This window comes from Saccopteryx bilineata, chromosome 2 (genome assembly GCF_036850765.1).
Source record: "Saccopteryx bilineata isolate mSacBil1 chromosome 2, mSacBil1_pri_phased_curated, whole genome shotgun sequence".
NCBI classification, from domain to species: domain Eukaryota; kingdom Metazoa; phylum Chordata; class Mammalia; order Chiroptera; family Emballonuridae; genus Saccopteryx; species Saccopteryx bilineata.
In genome coordinates, this window is record NC_089491.1 from 163,590,786 (window position 1) to 163,615,116 (window position 24,331).

The window sequence follows — 24,331 nt, forward strand, 5'->3', positions numbered from 1 at the left end:
CTGCTCTGCTCACAATGCCAGATAAATGTGGGGAGCCAGAGAACCAGCTGATGTTGTCATCACGGTGTTACATGTTGACAAAAAATGGATTAGTACTTCTTGGTCATTTCATTGAATTATTAAGGCCATATTTCTGAGAGTAAAAAGTACCTGATTAAGATTTATAAGTAAAAAAATGGTATTTAACCATTAATACTGGGGTATTATTAAATCACAGATTCCCAAGCTGGTTTACATAGTGTGGCCTTACTGACCATCTTAATATCCAAGTCCCTGATCTTCCCACGGGAGTGGTTGAATATCAGTGCAAAGAGGGTTCCTGGCAGTTACAGCCCTAGTGTCCCAGGGGGCTAAGAGTGAGCACAGGCATCTGACAAAGTTGGGACAGACTGAGGAGAAAGGGAACTGGTGGTTACAGAAAGAGAGGAGTAAAAACTGGTGAAAGCTCATATAAGTAGATGGTTACTTGTATTTTAGGATGGAAAGAGAAGGGGTGAGGAGCTGTGGATGGAACAGTAATTATTCAGTTCTACTGTGTGTCAGTCATGTGCTTGGTGATTTGCGTGTCAATTTATTTTCTCCAAACTAAGGGGTGGGTCCTATTGCCATTTATTAGAAAGTTACACACTTAGTGGAGAAACTGAACTCAAACTTGTATTTGTTGAACTCCAAAGCTTATATACTTTTCACTGTAATGTATTGAGGAAACAGAGACAAAATTTGATATAAAAAAAGTTTGAAAATAGCACATACATAATCTGGAATGTTCTGGAGAAAAAAATTGAGAGTACTGAGTTTCCAACTTTAAAGAACCTGAGAAAAAACAACGGACATTTTATTAATTGCCCTAAAATCTGATGCTAATTCATAATTCCTTATTTCTAAATATAAAATGCAAGAAGCTTTAAATTCCTAAAGTTTTTTCCTAAATTGAGGACACAGGCATTTGGCAGCTAAATCTAACCAGACCTGACATGAGGCTGTTGATGATCTTTATAAATCTCAATGTTGAATAGTCAATGTATTTTGCCGAACAAAACTGATGTGCATTACAAGGTATTGTCCTGGGGATGTTAATGGTGTATGCATACACTTCTATAAAATGTGTTAAATTCTGAATGCAGGAGTCTAACTGGCCTCGAGGTTTCAGATGAACCTATTTAGCCTGTGTCTTATGTTTATGTCTTGGAAGTGGCTATGCACTAAAGTAACTGGAGAAAAATGAGAAGCTAATACCAGAAGAGGGAGCTCTGACCCCACCAGACTGACTTGTAGGAAACCAGTACCTGTTGATAAAGCTTTTGCGGTGGGTGGCGGAATGGGCCGCACAGAAAGAAGAATGAGAGTGAACCAGGGGTAGAGGGACTGAGAGGGAGGGAGAAAAGTGTGTGTAGAGAGGGTTATGATTGGGGAAAGAGTTGTTTCGAGATTTTAATACATTTCTTCTCAGTTCAGAACCTATTTTTCTTTCTGTAGATGGGACAAGAACAAACATTTGGAATTCTTAATGTCCTGGAATTTTCTAGGTATGTTTCTCTTTCATGCACTTGAAATAAAATACATACATACACACACACACACACATACACACATACATACACACATACATATCTATGTATATATAGATATAATAACTTCATCTCAGTGTTTGCATGATGGTATGATTAAATATAGTACTTAAGTATTATATATAGTAAATATGTATCCACAAGCCCTCTTCTACCTGGAATTTGTGAGCTTTCATGAGAGGAAGGGAAGTAGGTAAATTACCTTTTTTTTTCTCAAATGAAATGTGCTTTCGTATCCTTCTTTTGCTTTAGATTTTCAGAACCTGGTGTTCTTGCATCAGGGACCACAGACACACCTGTATAGGTTGGAGTATTACTATTGGTTTCCCCAGGTCCATTGAGTATTCTCATGCAGAGTAAGATCAGTTCATCCCATCATAGCCTTGGTCTGAGCAGGGCAGGTCTCCTGTGCATGCTTGGACTCAGTCTTGCCCAGTGTAATTTAGTTAATATGAAATGTTGGAGTACTTGTTCGATTATTTGTCTTCCTAGATCATTCATAGTTTGTTATAAAAATATCTTAATGTTCTGTTTTTTTCCCCTCCTCTTTAACATTGACCTGTCCATACTAGGGCATGGTGCTGTTGCTATTCCCAAAATGTCTTTTCCTTTTATTATATAAAATTAGATGGGTTTTTCAATAACCTTTGTTAAATGATTCACAAACTGTTTACTCTGTCTGCTTTATAACCTGTTTGGAAAAGATCATTTTTTTTTACTTTTTTAGGTAATGCTTTCCAGCCCTGGATTTTAGTTGTAGGACTGCAAACTTGAACTTTGGTGGGTCAGGAGCCTTTACAGTTGATTGTGCAGTGAGAGAGTGAGGTAGTCGATAACAGTAGTCGTTCACATAGGGAGTAGGGCACCAAGTTCGTGTGTGGAGGTGAGGGATATACTAAACATCTCTCCAGACTTTTTGTGGCCCATGTCTTGTTGATGTTCTCAAAACTGTCTGCTGTCATGTGGCTGTGTTACTAGGGCTAGCAATTATGAGAGAGGGAAGAAGGGGAAAGGAGAGTTAGATAAAAACAGGTGGATATGGATGGAGATATAAGGATATATTTTTTAAAACTTATAGGAGACTAAGAGGGAACAAAAGATCATTTGGGGTTATAGTTGTGGTTCTATTTCATTTCCATTGATTCATCTTTCTCCACATACCACTTGACCACTTCTTTGAAATAGTTGGTGGCAACTTTGCTTCATTCAGAAACTGAAATGTGGGGTGAATAACTGCTCAGAGCACCTGGATTCAACCCAGGTCAGAGAGAGTGCTGTGGGTCAGGATGCAGGAACATACACAAAGCTGGGGAAGGAATGCCCCTTAGTCTCTGGAGCTTATAGTCCATTGGAGATCACCTTATTGAAATGCCAAAGAAATGGGGGGTCAGGGCCCGCTGTAGATGGGACATATTTCAGGAGGACGAAACATTGTCTGTGAAGGCATGGAACTGAAGGACTGGGGAAGGACATTGATGGGTATTCTGGTGAGCTCGGAGCCCAGTGTTGTGTGTGGAGGGGGGGTTAGCGGGAAATAAGGGGATACTGCAGAGCTGGCTGGAGATTAGCAGGAAGAGGAATCCATAAGTTTTGGGGAGCCGTTGAAGGCTTTGTGAGTGAGGATGGTCACAGGGAACAATGAATATGGGTGCCCATGTTGGAGTGGGGAGAGGAGTGATAGAACATATTTCAGTGCTCCATTAGAGCTGTTCTGTGAATTGGTCATTCCCTTCTACTACTCTTAAAGGAAGAGCATGGGGAACTTTTGAGTTATGCAGATTTATAGGGAAGCTTCTGCACTGTGCTCTTAGTAGGCAGGTTACTTAATTTCTCTGAGCTGTGAAAATAAAGAAAAAAACTTTTACAGAGTCTTGTCAGAAGTTAATTAGTTGTATATGATAGATGCTCAATCCTGCATTTCTCTGTCTACTAGAAGTAGCTATACTCATGAGTCCTTATGGTGGGGACAGGAATAGGTTTACATTTATTATATGTAAATAAAAAAGACTAGGAGATAGATAAAGTCTTACTTTGAGGAAATGGGTAGGGAGATATGGAGCTCGGTCATTTTGGGGACTGCCAGACCACCTTTTGATTTGTTAGGTGTTCAATCAGAGGACATGGGTCCACAAAACAGACTAATGAGAACTTTCCTTTCCTTTTCTTGTTTTATACTCCTACAGTGACAGAAAAAGAATGTCTGTAATTGTTCGAACTCCTTCAGGACAACTCCGTCTTTATTGTAAAGGGGCCGTAAGTATTAAGTCCTGCATAGTGGGGAGTTCTTGGTAGCCGCTGTGTTGACCTACAGCTTTTTCTAATTGCAGTCCTTGTCATCCCTGATAGTTTGCCCAAGGTTGAAAGGCTCTTTCGGGTCAGCCATCACGTTAAATTAGTAGTTAAAGCCCACTGAAGATAATGGTGGTTCAAGTGAGGGTGGCAAAGATGGTCAGTGAAAAGCTTGCTTATAGTCAACAGCTGCTTTCAGAAACAGTAACTTGCTGTGTCTTAGAAAATCTTGGGAGTATGAACTCTGATTCCAATTTCACCACTATTGTGCGGTGACATTGAAAAGATAAAGTAATTTATGATCATCTTTATATATACAGGATGGGGCAAAAGTAGGTTTACAGTTGTGAGTATGTGAAACACAGAGTTAATAAAGCTACTATAATAATCATAACCTGCATGTCTTATGTCTTTTTCCATACAAACAACTGTAAACCTACTATTGTCCCACCCTGTCACCCTGTATGATTATAAAATGAAGATTGTATGTGTGTATGTGTGTGTGTGTGTGTGTGTGTGTGTGTGTGTGTGTATGGTTACTTACTTACAACAGCTATTCTCAATTTTTACAATTTATTTTTATATTCACTACAGAGGGCTATGTGGTAGGCATGAGAATTATGTCCATTTGTGGCCACATTTTTACTGCCATTTTGGTCAGTTTCCTAAGTGAGGCTTTTTGTCCCATCTTGATTCACAGTATTTAAATCTAAATATATTATCTTTAAGGAAAAATGCTATTGTACATGAGCCTGACTTGCAAAACTAAATCCTGTTAAATTATAGTCTTGTGTGTGAGAGAAAGAATTATTAAGCTCATTTTATGAGCCTGTGTCAAGAATATAAAGTTGAAACTCTTACTCATCTTTACTAACTGTGGGAGCATTGTCTTGAGTATGCTGTAACTAGAGCTTGTAAAAACTGAGTAATGTGATGATGTCAGAGTAATGGCAGCATGAGAGATACCCTTGATCTTTCCCTTTGAAATTTCAACTAATTGAACAGTTATAACTCAGTGAAGGAATCCCATCTGGGTTCACAGGCTTGCCTGAAAGATCCATGCACCAAATGAACTAAACATGGGAAGGGTTGAGAAAGGGGGTGGAAGATAAAATACACTTGCAGTTGGCTCTGGAGAGGTGAGGCCTGGACTGTTGGGTTTTCATTCACTGGGACTCTGGAGAGAGGAGAAACACAGAGTAACTAGGTCTTCTTCTGCTGGGAGGAACAGAGAAATTGGAGGGAATTTGGACCATACTTTGGTTCAAAGTATGGGGTCACTGCCAGTGTGCTCACAGTCTGCTGGCAGCCCACACTCGGACAGAGACACAGAAATACAAAGTGTGGCCCCCTAGCCTCTCAGATCCTGCCTCCTTCCCCTAGCTTATATAGAGCATGGCAGAGACATATAACACAGCTGAAGAACAGAGTTGCTCAGTGTCTGGTCCCCAGGGAGGAGCACCCAAACATCTAAGATTGCCATTGCTAAAGCCATAAACCTCACAGCATGCCCCACACATCATCACGACTGCAGCCCTGCCTCCATCATTGGCACAGCAGCTTCTCAGTGGAGGTCAGCCTGGGATTTCATAGAGCTTAAACTTGTAATCCAGTGCCACCTACAGGAAAAAAATAGAAAACACCTCTTTGAAGTCGGCTTGGGTGTTTGGGGGGTATTTTTATTTTCTTTTGATTTTTTTCTTTGCTTTAGTTTTATTTGTTGTTGATTATTGTTTGTTTTTATTCTTTATTGTTTGTTTTTTTCCCTCTTGTTTTTCTTTTCATTTTTGTTGTTTTTTGCTTGATTTCTTAACAATAACATGCCAAATGCCCGCAAAGCATAAAAAAATGAATACCATGGCTACTCAAGAAAGAGATGCAGTCCAGAAAGAAAATGATAAATTGCCAGAAAGCAGTCTCAATCACATGGAAACTTCAGAGTTAAAAGAGAGAGAATCCAAAATTGAAGTAGTGAAAATACTCAACGAGATGCTAGAAAACACTGAGAGGCAACATAATGAGCTCAGCAAACAAAATGAGTACTTCATCAAGGAGATTGAAACTTTAAAAACATGAATTGAAAAATGAGCTAGCAAGTTTAGCTAATAGACCAGATAGAGGAGAGAATCAGTGACATTGAAGATAGGCAATGAGAGATGATACAGAGGGAAGAAGAGAGACACAAGAATTTTAAAAACAAGAGAGCTCTATGAGAATTGTCTGACTACATCAGAAAGAGCAATGTAAGAAAAATGGGTATATCAGAAAAAGAAGAGAGGAAGAAGGGAATAGAGAGCCTATACAAACAAATAATTGTTGAGAACTTTCCAAGCCCATGGAAAGAGTTAAATTCTCGAATCCAAGAAACAAAACACTGAGTTACCTCAACCAAAACAGACCTTCTCCAAAGCACATTATACTAAAAATGTCAAAAATCAATGACAAGAAAGTATCCTCAAGGCAGCTAGGGAAAAGAGGAAAATAACATATAAAGGAAAGCCCATTAGGTTATCAGACTTCTCAGCAGAAACTCTACAAGCCAGAAGAGAGTAGAACCAAACATTTAAAGTACTGAAAGAGAAGAATTACTAGCCAAGAATACTATATTCATCAAAGTTATTCTTCAAATATGAAGGAGAAAAGAAAACATTTACAGATATATAGAAGCTGAGGGAATTTATCACCAGAAATCACCCACTGCAGGAAATACTCAAGGGGATTATTCTACAGTATACAAAGAACAAAATAATGCCAAACTACAAGTAAAACCTCCAACAAGGTTACAGTATAAACAAGGATAATTTGTGACAACAGTAACATAAATGGGGAGAGGATAAAGGTCTGCAGTAGCAGAGGAGGATGGAATGCAGAAGCACTCATAAGACAAGGACTCTTGTACATATGAACATTTTTCTCTTAATAACCTAATGGTAACCACCCATGAAAAAGCCAATACTCGAACATATAGCTTAAAAAAAAAAGAAGAAATAGGAATGAACTATGGAATACCCCCAAACAAAAACAACTGACAGAAACACAAAAGAAAAGAACCAAATAAGACACAGAGCTATCAGAAAACAAAACATAAAATGACTATAGGGAATCAAGTGTCAATAATTACCCTAAATGTAAATGGATTGAACTCATCAGTAAAGAGACACAGAGTAGCAGATTGGATCAAAAAGCAAAACCCAGCCATATACTGCCTTCAAGAGACACATCTAGGTTGCAAGGAGAAAAGTAGACTCAAAGGTTGGAAAACGATTCTCCAACAAGTAATACCCAAAGAAAAGCAGGTATAGCCATACTAATCTCTGACAATGCTGACATCAAGACAAAAAAAGTAACAAGAGACAAAGATGGGCATTTCATAATGATAAAGGGGACATTGTATCAAGAAGACATAACAGTTAATATATATGTAGTGAATCACGGAGCATCAAAAGATATAAGACATCTACTAACTGATCTAAAAATAGAAACAGACAGAAACACAATCATACTTGGAGTCTAAACACACCATTGACGATTTAGATGGATCATCCAAACACAAAATCAATAAAGAAATATTGACCTTAATGATACAGTGGACCAGATGGACATAATAAACATTTACAAGACATTTCATCCCAGAATGTTAGGTCATACATTCTTTTCCAATGTGCATGGAACATTCTCAAGGATAGACCATATATTGGGCCACAAAACTAATATAAACAAATTCAGAAATATTAAAATTATACCAAGCATATTTGCTGACCATAAGGCTCTGAAATTAGAATTCAATTGCAAAAAGGAAGTAAAGAAACCATAATAATGTGGAAATTAAACAACATACTTCTAAAATATGACTGGGTCAAAGAAGAAATAAAAACAGAGATCAAAAGATATATACAGACAAGTGAGAATGACAACACATCAAAATTTCTGGATGCAGTGAAAGGGAAAGGAGTAATAACAGGGAAGTTTATATCACTACAGGCTTATATCAAGAAACAAGATAGAGCCCAAGTAAACAACCTAACTTCACATCTTAAAGAACTAGAAGAACAAAGGCAACCCAAAGTCAGCAGAAGAAAGGAAATAGTAAAAATTAGAGGGACAAATATATGGTGACAGAAAATGATTTGACTTTGGGTAATGAGCACACAACACAATCAACAGTTTAAATGCTATCAAGATGTTCACCTGCAACCTATGCATTCTTATTGATCAATGTCACCCCATTAAATTTAATTTCTAAGTTAAAAAAATGAGTAATGCACATGAATTCTGAAGGCATTTTATCTGAACTCATTAAAGAATTCTATCTTTTATAATAACAACTGAAATCAAGGTCCCCCTAGATTATGTTCTCACATGATATGCTTTTTTACCTTTTTATATTTTATTTGCCATTGTGTTCTAAGTACCCAGCAAGTACAAAGGGGCACTATCATGGCACACAGGATGGCTGTAATACTATAAATAGTGTAAGTATGAAAATGTTGCCATAATGGATTTTATTTTTATAGGATTTGATTCTCTTCAACTTGCCCCCCTTCAAAAAAACAAAACAAAACAAAAAACCCCAAAAACAAACAAACCCAAACTAAATTTCTTTTAAAACCATACAGTTTATAGCATATTTGATGGATCATCTGTATCATCCAGTTCCCCAGCCCTGCTTATTAGTCATGGTAATTGTCAGAGGGGGATGAGCTGTTTCACACCCATATATTTCTCAGCTGAATTGGGTTAACGCCTAGTGGGTGTTAAAGCTCTCTGGTCAGGAGCTTCTGCAGAGTCAGAAAGCAAGAGTATAATTGAGCAATTTAGGATATGTGTTTTACCTTTCCCACTTCTGCAAAAGGTATTAAATTTTGGTATGAGTTCTGCAAATTTGGGGCATGTAGCACCATTAGATTCTGGATTATTCTCCTGACACTGATTGTCCTTACCAACATGGTTTTTCTTTTCTTTTTTACATTTTTAAATTAAAAAAAAAACAACAACTTGTTTTCAATTACATTGACATCCATCTTATTTTATAGAAGTTTCCAGGTGAAACAATTACATAATTTACAGAGTGATCCCCTGATAATTCAAGTACCCATCTGACACCATCCATAGTTATTACATTTTTTACTGTATTCCCTATGCTGTACTTTATATCCCTGTGATTATTTTTATTTTGACACATCCATACTCAATTTGTTTTGCAAAGCTCATGCTGAATCCAGCTAAGAACTGTATTTCTACTTGCCTACTAAATATTCTCATACACATAAAAGAAACACCAGTAAAACAAAGCTGTGTTTAGAATGCTGATTGGATGTTTTACTAGGCTTTGCCAGTCACAATGTTTCCTTATTTTATAGGACAATGTAATTTTTAAGAGACTTTCAAAAGATTCAAAGTACATGGAGGAAACATTATGCCATCTGGAATATTTTGCCACAGAAGGTAAGTAAAATTTGGAAATGTTCTTTTTAACCATCGAAGTTTGTACTTCAGGTTGTTTATGACTGGCATCTGGGTAAGCAGTCATGATCTGAATAGACATGTCATGTTTGTGCTTGGCTGGCTTCACAGGAGTGTATACTTTTCTAATGCTAACCCCTGTGCCTATCCTCCACATGCTGTGCCCATAGCAGCGACAAGATGTGTGACAAATTCCATACTCAGTTACTGTGTTTCCCCATGTATAAGACACATTTCTTTTTCAAAAAATTTGGGGTCTAAAAACTGGGTGCGTCTTATACAGTGGTTATAGATTTTTTTACTTTCATTTCCCACTTGTTTTTGCACTCATTGTTGAAGACAGTGATTTGTCATCAGATACAGATGGAGACAAGCTAGTGGATGGGAGTTTTGACAGTGATGAGGAATTGTATGAATTTTATGATGATTAAAACTTGAGTTCAATAACTTTATGTAATACATTTTCTTTCAAATTTCAAGTCCCAAAATTAAGGTGCATCTTACACATGGGATCATCTTATACATATGGCAATACAGTACCTGCGTGTGACTCAACTAACTCTCAGCCAGCAGTACAAAGGGGAAAGGCAGGCCACTCAGTGCGTAGACTCAGCTTGTTACAGTTCCCTTTCTTGGAAAACACACATTTTTACTCACCTGTTCCTCTCTTATCCTTATGACACTGGCTTACCCAGTGCAAGACATACAGAGGAAGCTAATGACTAAAGGGAGTAATTCATTGCACCCATAGAGGAACAAGGAGGAAGTTCTCAGAAAGGCTTTAAACTACACTGATGTCAGGTGTTCTGCAAGTGAACATGCTGAATGCTGGAGCCTTGCTTTGTGCTGACTGCTGCTCTCTCTTCGTGTGTTCCTATGGCTGCATTTATGTGTGTATGTGCACACGCACATACATGGCTGCTTGAAAATCTGGATCTTTCACATGGTGGCACATCGGGCTTTTATTGCTGTCTTGAACCGTACTTCCTGCCTCCTTTACTCGCTGATGCCTGCGACTGCTCACACAAACATGGATCTGCCCAGCCCCTGTACATCTCTGCTGTGGGAATCACTCTCATGGCTTTTCATGTTCTCGCAAATTTTATAAACGGCGGTTTATATTAAAATACAGTAGAATTGTTTTAAATTCCCTTTTTAGATGTGTGTAAGTTGAATTAGAGTGACCTAAAAAGCAGTTGGTTTCTTTGATTTTTTTGAAGGTGCTGGTATAAAATGGAGCCATGTGATGTTAGCTAGGAGGTAAGGTACCCTGGGGACATTATTGAGATGCACTGTGGCTGTTTTGCAGGCTTGCGAACTCTCTGTGTGGCTTACACTGACCTCTCTGAGAGTGAGTATGAGGAGTGGCTGAAAGTCTATCAAGAAGCCAGCACCATAATGAAAGACAGAGCTCAGCGTCTGGAGGAGTGTTATGAGATCATTGAGAAGGTAATTGCATTTAATATAGTCCTCACTGCCCACTGAGGGGCTTACCCAGCTATTAACAAAGTCTTTGAACAGGAATCCTTTTGCTATCGAGGGATATTCTCTTTACTGGTATTTTAACCATTAGCTTTTAATAATTTGTTTCTTTGTTTGTAGAAACACTTAGTTTTTATGGACTATCTGTGGCCTAGCCCCCCTCAACTGAGCGTCAGTGCTATTTTAAGAAGTTTCAGGTCAAAACAGCCTCAATGCCTTTCTGGGTCTGCCTAAAATTAACCTTTACAAGATGAGCTCACCCTATTGAGTTGGATGAACAATCAGAATTCATAGGCCAGTGGACTATTGTACATACTAAGAATTTTCACATCTACTTATTCTAATAAATTTTAAGTTTTGCCATTGCTCGTCCATATCGCCTACTTTGATTTTTGTTGTTGTCTTTCAGTTTATCCCAAGAGATTATGTAGCTTTCTACATATTGAATTCCCTCTGTAAAGGACAAAATTCAGCTGAGTAAATTTGAAGATTTAATTGGCTTTACTAAGCAATTTACAAATGAGGTAGAATTCTGTCTAGCAACTGGAAGGGCTCTCTGAAGGGTTGTACAAATGGGAGGTTTTTATATGTAGAAGGCGGGTTGGGGGGGACTTATTAGCAAAAAAAAGAAGAAGAAAGGATTTTTAAACTAGGTCATTTTTTTGTTGGGAAGGGATTGGCAGGGGGTTTATTATGCAGATTACCTCACTAGTATTTCTCAGGAAATTCCAGACTTGATTGGTTTAACATTTCATTCTTGGGAGAGGCTGGAACTGCAGTTAGGTTTCTTAATAAGTTTTGGTTTAGTGACATGGCTTAGTGATAGTGACTCCATTTTGACCTAGACGTTTTAAAAAAATTTTTAACACCTCAAATCTGGGAGCTTGATTTCAACTTTTTCTGTTTTATATCAACAGCCGATGGTCCATCCAGTTTTCAGTTTTTTGTTTTTTGGGGTTTTTTTGTATTTTTCTGAAGCTGGAAACGGGGAGAGACAGTCAGACAGACTCCCGCATGCGCCCGACTGGGATCCACCCGGCACGCCCACCAGGGGGCGACGCTCTGCCCACCAGGGGGCGACGCTCTGCCCCTCCGGGGTGTCTCTCTGTTGCGACCAGAGCCACTCTAGCGCCTGGGGCAGAGGCCAAGGAGCCATCCCCAGCGCCTGGGCCATCTTTGCTCCAATGGAACCTTGGCTGCGGGAGGGGAAGAGAGAGACAGAGAGGAAGGAGAGGGGGAGGGGTGGAGAAGCAGATGGGCGCTTCTCCTGTGTGCCCTGGCCGGGAATCGAACCCGGGACTTCTGCACACCAGGCCGACGCTCTACCACTGAGCCAACCTGCCAGGGGTTTTCCAGTTTCTTATAACTCTGAAATCATCATTTGATTGCTTTTTTAATTCCTTTTATTGTGTGTTATATTTTATATTTCCTGTTTTGTTTTTTATATTCAGTTTTTGAGTTTTATTTTAACTTGTTTGTCATTTTAATGGAATTTGCTTGGGAATAGAACTGAATTCAAGTGTTCATTTACCCTCTTTACTAGAAATATTCCAAATTACTTCTAGAGTCAGAAAAGAGCAATTAAGTAGATGACATGCACATGTGGTGCCAGGCATAGGCATACATATATATAGGATGGATGCTCAAGAGATAGTTGGCTTGATAGCTCAGTTGGTTAGAGCACCATCTTGATACACTAAAGTTGTGGGTTTGATTCCTGTTCAGTGTACATACAAGAATCAAACAATGAATGCATAAATAAATGAAATAAACAATCTCTTTCTCTCTCTCTCATCCCCCCTTCTCCCTTTTCTCTCTCTGAAATCATTAAAAAAAAAGAATCAAACAGTGAATACGTAAATAAGTGGAACAACAAATTGATGTTTCTCTCTTTCTTCCTCTCTCTCTCTCTTTCTATCCTTTCCTCTCTCTGAAATCAATAAACACATTTAAGAGATAGTTTGCTTTTCTCATCAGTTCAGTTTGTTTCAGTGAGGTCAGTTTGTTATCAGTGAATTCTTTTTTCTCATGATTTAACTACAACAACTTGAGTCATTTGTGGAATGAGAAATAAGGGCTCATGTACTATTAACATCCTCAGGATGACTTGCCCATGTTCTCTCCTGCCAGGTGATGTCTGTTCTAACATGCCCATGTACAAGGAAATAAATGATGGGCCCTGGGTTGTCTGTGTGTATGGAAGAGTTCCAACACTGGGCAATAGCTTTGAAATGCCACACATATAGCTATCATTCACTGTCTGCAAACAAAGTTTTTTTATATCTTTTTTTTTTTTTTTTTCATTTTTCTGAAGCTGGAAACAGGGAGAGACAGTCAGACAGACTCCCACATGCGCCCGACCGGGATCCACCCGGCACGCCCACCAGGGGCGACGCTCTGCCCACCAGGGGGCGATGCTCTGCCCATCCTGGGCGTCGCCATGTTGCGACCAGAGCCACTCCAGCGCCCGGGGCAGAGGCCACAGAGCCATCCCCAGCGCCCGGGCCATCTTTGCTCCAATGAAGCCTTGGCTGCGGGAGGGGAAGAGCGAGACAGAGAGGGAAAGCGCGGCGGAGGGGTGGAGAAGCAAATGGGCACTTCTCCTGTGTGCCCTGGCCGGGAATCGAACCCGGGTCCTCCGCACGCTAGGCCGACGCTCTACCGCTGAGCCAACCGGCCAGGGCTCGCAAACAAAGTTTTAATGTAGAGAAAATATAATTGTCTCAGAACATTTTTTTTTTTTTTTTTACAGAGACAGAGAGTGAGTCAGAGAGAGGGATAGACAGGGACAGACAGACAGGAACGGAGAGAGATGAGAAGCATCAATCATTAGTTTTTCATTGTGCATTGCAACACCTTAGTTGTTCATTGATTGCTTTCTCATATGTGCCTTGACTGCCAGCCTTCAGCAGACCGAGTAGCCCCTTGCTGGAGCCAGCGACCTGGGGTTCAAGCTGGTGGACTTTTGCTCAAGCCAGATGAGCCCGCACTCAAGCTGGTGACCTCGGGGTGTCGAACCTGGGTCCTCTGCATCCTAGTCTGAAACTCTATACACTGCGCCACTGCCTGGTCAGGCTGTCTCAGAACATTTTGATTGCCTTTCTTTTGTCAGAGTTTTGTTATAATTGCTGCTCCTGAGTCTGTACCAATCTTTAATTGAAGATATTCTTCAACCTAGAATTTACTGTTACTTGGGGCCACAGCCATAGAAGACCGCCTTCAAGCTGGTGTTCCAGAAACCATAGCAACTCTGCTGAAGGCAGGAATTAAAATATGGGTGCTGACAGGAGACAAACAGGAGACTGCAATTAATATAGGTAATTAATAGTAAAATAGTTCCCTGATGCTGGATTTTGTGTTCAAGTATCTTATGAAGTACCTAAGAGTTTATGAAATGCCTTGATGATTATATTTTATTGAACTTTTAATTTTTAGACCAAGAAAATTTTACTGAAATCTAATGAAGATAGTCATATGAACATTATCTGCCCCTTATAAACACTAAAATTATTACATCTTTCTGAAAAGTATTAAACACACTTATAGCGGATATAGAATTTAAGAGTTGATAATTTTGATTTTCTTATTGCTTTCTTCACAAAATTTTAGTCTAAGAGACTAAGAGCATGTTTTCATTAAGTTTAAATATTGAGTTATTTTATATTACTATAACCATTTTAATGATTTTTACCAATTAATAGATTTTTCTAAAAGTCTTGTATTTTTTTCTTCCCCATCTGGGTTGGCAACCTCTTTGCTTGCTAAGTATCACAGAATCGAAAATTGAAGAAAAGGAATTTAAGTTCAAATAACTTTATCAATGTTAAAGAGGTATATTTTAACTTTAAAAGGAATTGAAACTACTGATTTAAAAAAATCTAATTTTGATTATTTGAATTATTTAAAAAATTATCTGTTATTTCTGTCACCATTATGGTGTAACAAGCTGTGCTGCACACATAATAAAGTGAATATGTAAGGACTATATAACTTATAATGTATTTATGGAAATAGATTCTGTCACAGACTACTTCACAAAGAAACATACTAGAATGTCTGAATTTAAGATACTGTTGTCCTATTAGGAGTGGCCTCCCTGAAATATTACCAGCTGAATCCAATGGTGCTTTTTCCCTTAAACTTGCTCTTTTAAGTCAGCTCCATCTCTTAGATAACCTCAATTGTGAACAATACCTACCATCTGGAGTGAATTTTGTCTTTTTTTTAATAGAAAAAAAGAACATTTAATCACTTCTTCTCAAAGCTATAGCTGCTCAAATACAATTTGGACTCCCAACCAACTGAAACAAAGTCATAAGGGAATAACTAGTGGTTTCCCAGTCTCTGGGAATCAGGGAGTCTCTGAAGCATCAGTTACAGACTTTTTCCATTGATTTGTGCTGTGGACAGATGCATATGTTTTTGGAGAAAATGCAAGTTTTTGGAGAAAAGTGTGATGAAGTTTCCGTGAAGACCCATTACTACTACAAAAAATAAAAACCTATTTTTATAGCCCGTTGGTAATATTGGCAACATTTTTATAAATGAAGGATAATACATTTGCTTTTGTTATACTGTCTCTTTTTATATATATATATGTTGCCCCTTCAGGTATAAATTTTCATACAACCTTGGCCTAAAACACCTGCTATTGACCTGTCGCTCTTGTTGTTCATGTAGGGCACATGAAGTTGACTGCTGCCCTGAACACTTCCTTAAAATTGAGGGGTGTGTTTTCTGCTCTCTGAGAACAGTATGAAAGAAGTGTGTAACTCCTGCAAGTTCAAATTGGACTGCAATGATAAGCTTTTTTAATTTTCTAGATCTTGAGTGTTCCTGTTATACTAATGGTCCTCCTATGTCCCTAGGTCCAGACTTAACGTCCACAGTGCTTTCTTGTGTTTACATGAAAAGTGAGCATACAGAAAAGGGAGCAGCCATCTCTCACTGCCTCTGAGCCAGATCACCCTGCCCTTGGGAGCCCTCATGAACTTGTTCCTATTGCTCCTTGTGTTTTTCTGAATTTATCAGAGTTAAACCATGTTCAGAATAAACACAAGTGAAACCAAAGGGCTGCATATCAACCCAGAAAACACAAAGGGCTTCTTATTCCTGAAGGAAGACTTTACTTGCCCACAGCAAGGCTTCTCTGAGCCTTATGAGATCGTTGATCCCTGTCTAGTTTTTTTTTTTTGTTATTATTGTTGTTGTTTTTACAAATAACAGTTGGTTATTTTGTGCTTTTTTTTTAAAAGAATGTATAGCTACATTTGTAGTTTTGATTCCAGGAGCACTCACACCTCTTAGATATTTTAACATTGATCATTTTTAGTGAATGTTCAAGATGACTAGAAAAGGGTGCCTTCTACTTACAAGCTGATGACTTGACCAAATTCTTATATTTGTCTTGGAGTTTTTCTCTGCTTACATTTGTGCCAGTGTGACAGCAGAAGTCAGACATCTCCTGGATGTCACGAAGTAGGCTTTCAACAACCAGGGCACTGATGTTCTTTGGAAAACTGTGTCTGAATTATTATTTTTTTTTCACTTTATATTCAGAACTCAAGTTGGTAATCCTGGGTAATATTGTGGAATTAAACGTCATTTTCTGACTTAGGATATCTGCTGAGCTTACACACAATATAGAAGGTGTAGACATCCAGACATTTTGTTAGACTTGTTCACATCAGACTGCAGGCGACAGCTACATGCAGCATGAGGTCATGCTCCAGAGAGTCTGGGTTGTTGCCATGTATCGATAGTCCTCATGCCCTCAGGGACATGAACCATTACTGATCTGTGTCCCATCACACTGACTATTCTGTACAGTACAGTGCATTCTCTGTGCTTCAGGATACCCAGAAGATATTTGGGAAGACTATCAAATGTCTAGCAGTTCTACTTCTAGGTGAAGTAAGGAAAAGAGAACAATTAATTGTGTCTGTTGAGTGCCAGCCTCTGTGCTAGGTGTGCTTTCTGGAAACTGTCTTCAGTCTTTACAAATGAACAGTCAAGGAGGAAATTCAGAGTTTGCAAAGGTTGCACTCTTCCTAATGACTAAGCAAATACTGGGTCTCAGAGCTCTTGACTTCTGGTATAGGGTTCATTTATAACAGATTCACATAGTTTTTCAAAATCCATTCCCTAAAATTTGAGTTAGCAGACCACGGGAGAATGATACTATATTTCATCTATCTGAAGATGCTCACTGTTTCTACATTTTAATGTCTCTGAGATTGGGATGTCTTATGATTTTTGACTCAGCATTTTAATTGACAACATGTCCTTAGTGGTAGAAGTTGTAAGAGTTCACATTTTGAAGTGACATATAGTATGTTTGGATTCTTGGCTCTCTTTAGTATTTGATCTACCTATTGGTCGTAGTTTGGAATTTACTTTTAAAGTGTAACTTTTAGTTCATGCCTTGAAAATAGATTTACTCAGTCAAATCAAGTTCCAGGATATTTGTGTCTCTTATGGGCCAGTGAGTATTATATAGATAGACAGTCACCTTATCTGTGGATTTTAGGTAGTTTAAAACTGTCATGATGCCAGACTCCCGCTGTGCCGTGCTTGCATTTGTGCTAACTAGCTGTGTTTCAAGAAGCTGGCAATTTTCTTTTTTAGCTGGAAAATTTGGCATCAGCTAGTCTAAAGTGAAATTTCAGATGCAGCCTTTGTGAATTATGTAGCCATCATTTCCTTATTACCACTGGATAAAACATCTATTAAACTGTTAGACAATAGATATGAAGTTTTTAGAATCTATCATTTGTTTTTAATGCATGTAGGATGAGTGAGAATAGAATTCTAGTATGTATTTCATTTTAAAGTCAGTAAGTTGGAAATTGCTTTGATTGTCATCCAAATATGAGTTGGAATTGCTTGCCTGTCCTCTTGCATTTTGCTCCTCATCATTTGATACATTTAAACCACTTCTTTATAATATTTAAAGTTTAATTTTTTTAAGTGAGTAAATATGGTGCTTGCCCATCCTATTATTGCTTATAGATTTCCTTGCCCATTAAAAGGAAGACAAGTCCCCTTCTCAGGTGAAGCTTGGCATGTTTGGTAGCATTCACAATCTTAGTGTTGTTCTTTCTCAGAAAAGTCAGATGTGCTATACTTGTAGCTAACATTGTTGCCTGATGTTTTGCTATTATCCTGGGGAACTTACATTCCCTAGTAAGAGAATGAGTTAATTGTGAGACAAATTAGAGACTAAAGTAGATGAGAAAGTAGTAATTATGCAATAGAGTTATTAAACATGACTGGCGTTAATAATACTCACTAAATGTCAGCTATCATATGCCAAATACTGTACTAAGTCCTTTATGTAAGTTTTATGTTTAATTCCCTTTGAGATCGTCATTACCCCTTTCCAAAGGTAGAACTGAGGCACAGAAATAGCAAACAACTTAGCCTTGATCACATAGGAGTGAGAGTACTGAAAATCTGAGCAAGTGACCTCCACACTTGATATTTACTTCCCAGAAGAAAAATTTCCTGAGCCTAAAAAGATCAGGGAAGTCTTCACAGATGAGATGGGCTTAAAATTTGAGCCTTCAAGAATTTTTTTGTTTAGGAGAAAAAAAAGTACTAAGCACAGAATGGGTCATGACATTCCAGAGGGGGGCTAAAAGTTCTGGAAGGAAAGGTCCAGGTGTGGTTCTGTGGGTGAGTCCTTTGCTTCTTGATTCTCCAAGAGACATAAGGACTCTGTACTGAGCCTCTGTGTCCCCATCTGTAGTAGAGTAAAGGTACCACATATTATCATCCATTCCTCATGTCTGACAGTATGTTTCACATACTCATACTTAAATATTTATTGACCACTTTCTGTATGAAAATATGATATTTATAATCAGTGGCACACTTACTGAGGGTTTGGAACCAGGTTGAATCCCAATGATGGGTAGCTTGATTAATCTGATCTTAGGATGTATGGTTAAAAAGGTTAAATTGTTCCTAGTCTTTCCAAACTTGTCACCAAAAAAGAAGTAGATTTGGATCTTGGGCAATATGAGCTTACATCAGAAAAAAGACACTGAAGAATCAGAGAATCTGAATAGAAACAATACAACTAGTGAAAATGAAGCAGTAATCAAAAAAGCCCAGCAAACAAAAGTCCTGGACTGAATGGCTTCACAGGAGAATTTTAGCAAACATTCAAAGAAGAACTAACAGTTATCCTTCTCAAACTATTTTAAAAAATTCAAGAGAAAGGAAAACTCCCAAGGTTATTTTTTGAGGCCAGCATTATTCTAATTCCAAAACCAGATAAAGGCACTATGAAGGAAAAAATTATAGGCCAATGATGAACATTGCTAAAATCCTCAACAAAATATTAGCAAACTTGATATAGCAATACATTAAAAAGATCATACACCATGATCAAATGAGATTTATTCTGGGGATGCAAAGTTGGAACAGTATCCACAAATCAATAAACATGATATGCCACATAAACAAAATGAAGGATACAAATCACATGATCCTATCTATTGATCTAATGCAGAAAAAGCATATGATAAAATCCAGCACCTATTTATTTTAAAAACTCTCAGCAAAGTAGGAATAGAGGGAATATATATTAACATAATTAAGGTCATATATTACAAACCCACAGTCAACATTATACTCAAGGGGCAAAAAGTACAAGCATTTCCCTTAAGATTGGGAACAAGACAGGGATGTCTACTTGTACCATTCTTATTCCATATAGTACTGGAAGTCCTAGCCAGAACAGTTAGATAAAAGGAAAAATAAATAAAAGGCATTCAAATAGAAAAGGAAGAAGTAAAATTGTCATTATTTGCAGATGACATTATACTGTACATAGAAAACCCTAAGACTCCATCAAAAACCTACTAGGACTGATAAATGAATTCAGTAAAGTAGCAAGATGCAAAATTAATATTGAAAAAATCAATGACATTTTTATATACTAATAATGAATTATAAGAAAGAGAAACTAAGATGACAATCCCATTTACAGTTGCAACAACAACAAAAGAAAATACTGTACCTAGGAATAAATTTAACCAAGGAGGTAAAAGACCTATACTCAGAAAATTATAAGACACTGAAGAGAGAAATTGAAGAAGATAGAAATAAGTAGAAGCACATACCATGTTCATGGATAGGAAGAAATAGCATCATTAAAATGTCCATACAGCAATCTATAGATTCAATGCAATTCCTGTCAAGAAAGCAATGGCATATTTCATAGAACTAAAACAAATAATCCAAAAATTTATATGGAACCATAAATGATACCAAATAGCAAACAGTGATCTTGAGAAAGAAGAAGAAATTTGGAGGAATCACACTACCTGATATCACACTATAGTATAAGGCCATAGTACTCAAAACAGCCTGGTACTGGTATAAAAATAAATATATAGATCAATGAAACAGACTGGAAAGCCCAGAAATAAACCCACATCTTTGTGGTCAATTAATATTTGGCAAATGAGGTTAAAACATACAATGTGGTTAAGATACTCCATTCAATTAATCATGTTGGGAAAATTGAATGGATATGTGCAAATAAAAAAATGAAACTGGACAACCTTCTTACACCATTTACAAGGATAAACTCAAAATGGATTAAAGACTTAAATTGTTAGACTCAAAACCATGAACACTCTAGAAGAAAACATAGGCAATAAAATCTCAGAGATGTCATGTAAAAATATTTTTTTCTGATGTATCACTTCAGATAAGGGAACCAAAGGAAAAAATAAACAAATGGAACTACAGCAAACTAAAATTTTTTGTACAGCAAAGGAAACCAACAAAATGAAAAGATAACCCACTGATTTAGAGAACATATCACCGATACATCTGATAAGGGGTTAATATCCAAAATTTACAAAGAACTTACAAAAATTCAATACCAATAAAAATAAGCAATCCAATTAAAAAAGGGGCAGGGAGAGCGGCAAGATGGTGATGGAGTAGACAGACGTAACAACTTCTACCTCCCAGAACCAAAACAGAATATAACTTAATTTTAAAGACCATCATCTGAAAAAACCAACTTTGAACTAAACTAAGAGGACCCTTCAACCGAGGAGCACTGGAGAAGCCACACAGAGACTGGTAGGAAAAGTGGAAACACAGGGAAGGCTGCCCAGCTCCCAGAGCAAATGGCAGCCAGAGAGACTCACGTGTTGGGAAGTGAGTTCAGCGGATAGGGGACGGTCCTGAGCCCCAGGAACAAAGCCAAAGCCTGCAGCCCCAGAGTCTAGAAGAGGCGTATGGACAGTATTTAGCAGCGAAACAAGTCAGGATACTGTTTGTGAGAGAGAGACAGATTTCTCAAACCCAGGATTCCTCTTAAAGGAACCGAGCAGAAAACCGGAGGCTCCAGAGGATGAGGAGAGAGGAGAAAACTGGAGTAGCAGGAAGAGAGTGTAATCTAGGAGGTACAGGGAGAAACACTTTGAGGGACAGCCACCTTAACCCCTGGGCTGAGTCACTCCCCAAATCTGAAGTGAATATTTCCCCTGGAACCAGCAATACCAGCAAAGGGAAGCAGGATACCAGACAAACAAGCTCTCCCGCAGGCACTCCGAGCAGAGTTGCTTAGAAGGAGGGAGCATACAGGAAAACAGTATTGAGTGCTAGGGTCTGAGGTGCAGTGCCCCCACCCACACTGCTGAAGGCTCACTGGAGGGAGGGTGGCTGCCAGAAACAGAGTGCGGTCCCGTCAGTGGGGGTGGAAGCCGGGCCGGCCATGACTGAGGCCTGACATTAGCTCAGACTCACCTAGCTGGGGTGGGAGGACACACGAAAGTTGTCCAGCCTGGCTGCGGATCTGCCTGCAATCCCACCTACAGGGGAAGACGAAAGCCCAGAACGAGGCAGAGACCCGCGACTGAAAGCAGGCATGCAACCCCTCCCAGCCTGTGGAGCTGAGGCTTGCAGCCTGACACGTGAGCCAGCTCTGCCTGCGGGTGTGGGGCGAATGCCCCGGAGCAGGCGAAGACCCTTAGCTGAGCAAAGGTGCTCAGCCCTGCCCTCTGTGCAGAGGCTTGCAGCCAGGTGCAGTGTGCAACTCCACCCGCAGGGGTGGGATGAAGGACAAGGCCTGCCAAGGCTTGTAGACCAAGGCATGTGAACACAACCCCTCCTGTGGAGAAGAGGAAGAAACCACAGCCACAGCCTCAGTGGGCTGGTGCTGGTAATGCCCATACCCAAATGATCGAGGCAGTGGCAGAGGCAATGACAGGCCTGCAGACAGACCACACTTAGGGAACACAGAGGCCACACCCATTGGATTCCAGTGGCCACACCCTTCTTATAAACAGAAAAAATGGGAAGGCAAAGAAATGCAACCCAAATGAATCAAGAGAAATCCCCAGAAAAGGACCTGAATGAGTCAGATATAACCAAATTACCAGATGCAGAGTTTAAAATAATGATTGTTAGGATGCTTAAAGATCTTAGAACAACAATACATGGTCATTATGAACACCTAAATAAGGAGATAGCAAGTATAAAAAAGGACATTGAAATATTAAAAAAGAATCAGTGAGAAATGACAAATACAATATCAGAAATGAAGACCACAATAGAAGGCGTTAAAAGCAGGATGAACGAAGCTGAGGATTGAATCAGCAAGTTAGAGGACAAGATAAATGAAGTCATGGAAGCAGAGCAGAAAAAAGAAAAGAGACTGAAAAAGTCTGAAGAAAGTCTGAGAGAGTTCTGTGACAACATGAAGAGAAATAATATCTGCAAAAAAGGGGTTCCTAAAGAAGAAGCAAAACAAGAAGGGATAGAAACTTTGTTCAATCAAATCATAGCTGAAAACTTCCATACATTGAGGCAGGACAAAGTCTCACAAGTTCAAGAAGCACAGAGAACTCCATTAAAGAGAAAACAAAGAAACCTACACCAAGACACATCATAATTAAAATATCAAAGCTAAGTGATAAAGAGAAAATATTAAAAGTTGCTAGAGAAAAAAAGGCTATCACCTACAAAGGAGCCCCCATAAGGATGACATCAGACTTCTCAACAGAAACACTTGAATCCAGAAGGGAATGGCAAGAAATATTCAAAGTAATGCAGAACAAGAAACTACAACCAAGACTACTTTATCCAGCAAGGCTATCATTTAAAATTGAAGGAGAAATAAAAAGCTTCCCAGACAAAAAAACAACAACAAAAAAACAAACAAACAAAAAAAAAACAACTCAAGGAATTCATTTCAACCAAACCAATGCTGCAGGAAATGTTAAGGGGCCTGTTGTAAACAGATCAAAGTGGGAAAAGAACATAGCAAAAGAGGAATACAGCTTTAAAGAATAAAATGGCAATAAACAACTACATATAGATAATAATCTTAAATGTAAATGGATTAAATGATCAGATGAAAAAACATAGGGTAGCTACATGGATAAGAAAACAGGACCCGTACATATACTGTCTACAAGAGACACACCTTAAAACAAAAGATGCACTTAGACTGAAGGTAAAAGGATGGAAAAAAACATTTCATGCAAATAGAAATGAAAAAAAAGCTGGAGTAGCAATACTTGTATCAGACAAAATGGACTTTAAAAAAAAGGATATAGTAAGAGATAAAGAAGGCCACTACCTAATGATAAAGGGGGCAAAACAACAGGAAGATATAACTATTATAAATATATACGCACCTAATATAGGAGCACCTAAATATATAAAGCAGACTTTGATGAATATAAAGGGCAAGATCAACAGCAATAGTATAATAGTAGGGAATTTCAATACCCCACTAACATCACTAGATAGATCCTCAAGAAAGAAAATTAACAAAGAAACAGCAGACTTAAAAGACACACTAGATCAACTCGATTTAGTAAATATTTTCAGAACCTTTCACCCTAAAGCAGCAGAATATACATTCTTTTCAAGTGTTCATGGTACATTTTTTAGGATAGACCACATGATAGAGCACAAAAGTGGTCTCAACTAATTTAAAAACATTGAAATCATATCAAGCACTTTGTCTGATCACAATGGCATGAAACTAGAAATCAAATACAACAGAAAAACTCAAAAATTCTCAAACACATGGAAACTAAATAGCAGGTTATTAAATAATGAATGGTTTAAGAATGAGATCAAAGAAGAAATAAAAAAATTTCTAAAAACAAATGATAATGAGTATACAACAACTCAAAATTTATGGTACACAGCAAAAGCAGTACTGAGAGGGGAAGTTCATAGCACTATAGGCACACTTTAAGAAGCTAGAAAAAGCTCAAATAAACAATTTAACCCTGCATCTAAAAGAACTAGAAAAAGAACAGCAAATAAAGCTCATATGTCATAGAAGGAAGGAAATAATAAAGATCAGAACAGAAATAAATGACATAGAGGCTAAAGAAAAAATACAGAGTTTCAATGAAACTAGGAGCTGGTTCTTTGAAAAGGTAAACAAGATTGATGAACCTTTAACTAGATTCACCAAGAAAAAGAGAGAGAGGACTCAAATAAATAAAATTAGAAATGAGAGTGGAGAAATAACCACT

At 38.3% G+C, this 24,331-nt stretch overlaps 1 protein-coding gene across 4 annotated transcripts in view; it reads left to right on the forward strand.

The window, feature by feature from the left end:
• ATP8A2 (ATPase phospholipid transporting 8A2) overlaps positions 1-24,331 on the forward strand; it is a 759,627-nt gene that overhangs the window by 246,674 nt on the left and 488,622 nt on the right. For all 4 annotated transcript variants that reach the window (XM_066258319.1, XM_066258318.1, XM_066258317.1 and 1 more), the window contains exons 19-23: positions 1,477-1,526; positions 3,752-3,821; positions 9,218-9,302; positions 10,630-10,769; positions 13,981-14,119. In XM_066258319.1, the coding sequence (XP_066114416.1) occupies positions 1,477-1,526; positions 3,752-3,821; positions 9,218-9,302; positions 10,630-10,769; positions 13,981-14,119 (484 nt within the window). The remainder of the gene's footprint in view (positions 1-1,476; positions 1,527-3,751; positions 3,822-9,217; positions 9,303-10,629; positions 10,770-13,980; positions 14,120-24,331) is intronic.